Source organism: Formica exsecta, unplaced genomic scaffold (assembly GCF_003651465.1).
Source record: "Formica exsecta isolate Colony F162 unplaced genomic scaffold, ASM365146v1 scaffold182, whole genome shotgun sequence".
Lineage (NCBI taxonomy): Eukaryota > Metazoa > Arthropoda > Insecta > Hymenoptera > Formicidae > Formica > Formica exsecta.
Genome location: NW_021849132.1, coordinates 746,165 through 750,774, shown reverse-complemented (window position 1 = coordinate 750,774; position 4,610 = coordinate 746,165). Strand labels below are relative to the sequence as shown.

The following is a 4,610-nucleotide window of genomic DNA, read 5'->3' as shown; positions in this document are numbered from 1 at the left end:
GTAAGTTATGTTTACGAATTGCTTGGGCGTTTGTCCCATTTATGCAAACGACGGCACACTGGTTTTTTTATTTTTCTTCTCGTGGCGTGCACAGGTATGCTAGGAATGCATCTGCATAAATGAGGCTAGACGATATACGTGCGCGTAGACTCGTTGTGAACGTGCTTTAATGGTGCGACCCCGACACGTCCGCGAGTTTATCTCGGCCTTATACCTGCTGCTTCATGGGATTCCCGTACATGCTTTTCATCCTTCCAGTTACATCGTAAACCCTCCGTTCGCTCGCGACCCCTCTCTGCCTTTACGCTTCTCTCGGACAACATTCTCATCACGGTTTGTTCAGCCTAGATCCCTTCCGCGAGGGCGAGTAGACGCGCGTATGATACAGTGTATTATACCCCGCGCATTACATGTATATGTATACCTTCTCGATCTTATACGATCATTATGCTATAAATAACTTGACCCATAAATTTTATGCAGGGACATTTGTGAAACTAGCAATACCTTAAGTCTTTCTCATACTCAGAGATAGTATTTGAAATAGAAAATGAAAATACGTACATATATTCTCTCTAAGCTACTTCTATCAAGCTATTTCTCCTACTAGGTTATATAAATGGTTAATGAAATAATTCACATTTGTATATTGCAATAGAAATTTTATTTGGAATGTTTAGTTGATTTTACGAATCAAAAATGTGCAAAGTCATCATACGATTACATACGTTATATGAAATTTACCAATGAAGAAACAATCGCATTTACATATGGTATTTCACTAAATACTAAATCGAGCGAGAACAATAGAATAATAAATGTTATAGCTATGATATGGTATAATAGAAATAATATTTGAAAATGCAGCTAGTTTTTTTATGCAACTATTGTAAGAAATCGAATCCTGCAATACAGACAGTAATATACATGTTTCTAAACGACACTTTTAAGTTTTTTGTTATTTTACAATTGAAAGAGCAAACCATTTTATATATATATATATATATATATATATATATATATAGCATCTTTCTTTATGAATGGTGAGCTTTACCTAGAGATACTCTATTCTCTGCAACTTGCGTTGGAATATCTAATCCTTATTTAATAATAGCAATAGTATTAAGTATCGCGTAAATGATAGTTTATGTCTAGTACAAACAGTAAAGCGTTTTGAAACGCTGACGCTAAAGTACTGTTTGTAAATCGCTAAAGAGGCAGATCACGGCATGTGTGATTTGCGTTAATATTAATAAAGTATATATCAACTACTTATATAACTAAACGATACACATATGCATTTTTAAAGCATATTCCACTGTGCATTACAAAAATGCACTTTATATAAGAATATATTCTATTTTTCGTGTTTTTTTTTTTTTTTGAGAGCCGTTAATAGTGAGGAATGGCGTTTTACATTTATGCAAATATTTTAGTTATATAACTGTCCTTTTGTCAAATCAGTTTTTTTTTTTTGTTTTGTTTTTTTTTTTTTTTTTTTTTTTAACATGCGGAAACATTCGTGAATACGGAAATTTCCATACATGTAATTTTCTCGACCGAAATATTTCTGTTCGTCATGTAAATTATGTAAAATTATGTTACATCAGGTATTATCAAATCTTAAGTTTTTTGTTCAAGTATTTATCGATAAAAAAGAGTAATGTAATCAATATATACAAAAAGGAAATATAAAAAGTATGATTACTGATTTGTTTCCAAGCGCGATAATAAATTTAACTCTCGCGGTGACAAGTTCCTTCAATTACCTGTCTCAAACCTATCTGATCTATATCTATATCTCCAGTGATATAAGTAACATCACAGACACTGGCACAATCGCGTAAACATTCGGCGTAATTGTTCCCATTGACTGTGTCGATGTTTTTTTTTTTTTTATAAATACTATTAATTATAGCGTTTGTTATACAAACATATTAACAGTCGTCTATCGATTGACTCCACCTGGATAGCTTCCTCCATTACGTGACATTGTTTTGCTTTTACGAAACGAAGGACTTACAGTGGGCAGTGGATGGTTGCGTAGAAACGTTTACAGTCTAGATGGCCCAGAAGAGCATCTGTGGATTGGCGTAAGATAATCCCGCAGTGGTCATCAAGTGCATACAAATCCCTCCTGCGCTACTGTAGATGCCCCAGTAGGTCCTTCCTATAACAGACATACATCATGGAAGAATAAATACTATTATTAATTGTTAATAAAATATTGGAGATTTTAATACATCTCTGTCCGCTGGAATTCGCATTTGCAAATGCAGCTGTCTTTATAGACAAGAAATAAGCTATTTAACATTAATATTCATTTTATGCATATCTTTTTTTTTCGAAAATATTGAAATGTTAATGAACGTTTACATTTCCAATGTTTCTAGGATTTTGCATATAACAGAAATGAGAAGAAAATATATTAACAGATGTATTGACTAAAAAAAAAAGACAATTAAAACTGTTACATATTATCATGCGTCTATTCAGTTTTACCTTTGCCTGGCGAGATGTGGAAATAGAAATATTTCATGATAAATTTGAATTTTTCACTTACTATATATATTGCTTCATATTCATATGTAATTATCTAATCCTGTATTTTGGAGAGATTGATTATTGTTCATTATATGTATAATGTCTTACGTCCTTAGTAGTTGATAGATTCTGTTTGTATTCATCCTGAATCATGCCGAAGCCTGAATTGCTATCTTCTCCGCAAGATTGAACCACTAATGATGTGTTCTCTGTCTACAAAAGAGGATTAGAACACGTGTGAAAAATTTAAAAAAAGTTCTTCTTTATGGTATGTACTACGTACTTGTTCTTCTGCGTCATTGACTCTTCGTTTCTTTCCGCATGTATCGAGCGTCTGATCTGATAACCTCTTTTTGCTTGTATCACCTTGGCTTCGTGGCGATACACTACCACTGTTCCCATTTCCAGCAATATTGCCATTGCGATGCACACTACCAGAAACCTGTAAAAATTATAACGAGCGCGATTAAACGCTATAAAATATACTATCATTATGAGAATAGATTATATAGACTATACAGTAAAGTTTAGTTAATACTTAACGATAACAAAATTCTCAAGTATATAAGAATATACTCTTACTTTCTTTTCTTTTTTCACTAAACTTGAAGATACATAAGTATGCAAGTCCTTCCGTTTTACATGTTTAGCCTCAATCCACATTCCTTCCTTCAACATATTTATTTGTTCTGCTTGCCTTTCAACTGCAATAAAATATTAATGTGTGGTTAACATATTTTCTACATTTATATATAATTTATAATCAACTTACTTGTTTCCACAAAAGATTTGATATCATATGTGAGATCAATGTTGAGACTCTCACTCTTAGCAAATGACAGGCCGATGAACCACATAGAACAATGCTTGCCTGGTTCAGGATCTAATGGTGGAAACGCTTCCGGATTTACATGTGCCAAGGTAATATGAGGATTTCTCTCCAATGTACCTGTATGAAGGGTTATGATTTTGCCAATTTGGCATCCACAAATTGTTAGTATATATCGTAATATATTACATAAAGAATATATAAATATACATATATATTCATAATTTTAAGACATTTTATCATTACAAAATATGCATTATGCTATTGGTTATTATAAAGAAAAATATTATGTAATCTTACGTTTCGCCCATAATTTTATAGCCCTAAGGGCCAATCTGAAATTTTCTATATTAGGTACTAAGCGCAATATTTCATCAGTTACTCTGCAACCATTGAGACTCCTGACACACTTTTGATCAAGATTTTTGAGTAGCATGTCATCCTTGAGATCCTGTAAAGTTATTAAACATTTAGTAAAAAATTTAGAACTTGTAAAAAAAGTAGTTTTACATATAAGTATTAAATATTACTAACTATCGAATCCGGAATTTCTTTAAGAGTTAACTTTGCAAATAACATGTTGATTTCTATACCATCAAAATTCATTTTTATGACTGGTACAAAGGCTTCTTCCACTGCCTACAATATATCATAAATATTGTAAATATTATTGATCAAATCAGAATTAAGTAGAAATTTAATATACGTTAGAGATTATCATACACATATATATATATATGCACTTTTCTGATTAAATTTTATATATTGATTACATAACAAAAAATTTTTGTTATATTTATATTACATTAAATAAAAAAATACATTTACCATACACATATAAGAGCGTTTCTTAAAAAAATAAATTTTCAACAAGGAAACAACTGCATATATTAGATTCTTGAGCTACTTACCCTTAAATCTGTAACTTCTTCTTGCATCTTCAGTAATTCAAAAAAAGATGTAAAATAATCTGATCTATATATATGACGTGGTACAACACATAAAGCATCAATATTGGCGCCTTTGTGATGTACACCTAATCTATATGAACCAAATGTGTATATTTTACCACCGACTTGTTCAGCTACATTAGGTGGCATATTTCTAGCTATGCTAGTATCTCTTATCCACTGTTTGACCAATGCATTCAGTTTGCTATAAGAATATAAGCAAGTTTTAATAATTTATATATTGTATATATATTTTCTCTCATTAAAACTAAAAATATGCTAATAAC

The 4,610-nt window shown here is 31.3% G+C and overlaps 1 protein-coding gene across 1 annotated transcript in view; it reads right to left on the bottom strand.

The window, feature by feature from the left end:
• Positions 1-1,882: 1,882 nt before the first annotated feature.
• The window catches only part of LOC115233705 (poly(A) polymerase gamma-like), a 7,929-nt gene continuing 5,201 nt past the window's right edge, over positions 1,883-4,610 (bottom strand). The window contains exons 3-10 of the mRNA XM_029804265.1: positions 4,285-4,528; positions 3,908-4,012; positions 3,666-3,824; positions 3,317-3,596; positions 3,127-3,248; positions 2,828-2,986; positions 2,653-2,757; positions 1,883-2,170 (exon numbers count right to left, since the gene is read on the bottom strand). Of these exons, the coding sequence (XP_029660125.1) occupies positions 2,117-2,170; positions 2,653-2,757; positions 2,828-2,986; positions 3,127-3,248; positions 3,317-3,596; positions 3,666-3,824; positions 3,908-4,012; positions 4,285-4,528 (1,228 nt within the window). The 3' untranslated portion in view covers positions 1,883-2,116. The remainder of the gene's footprint in view (positions 2,171-2,652; positions 2,758-2,827; positions 2,987-3,126; positions 3,249-3,316; positions 3,597-3,665; positions 3,825-3,907; positions 4,013-4,284; positions 4,529-4,610) is intronic.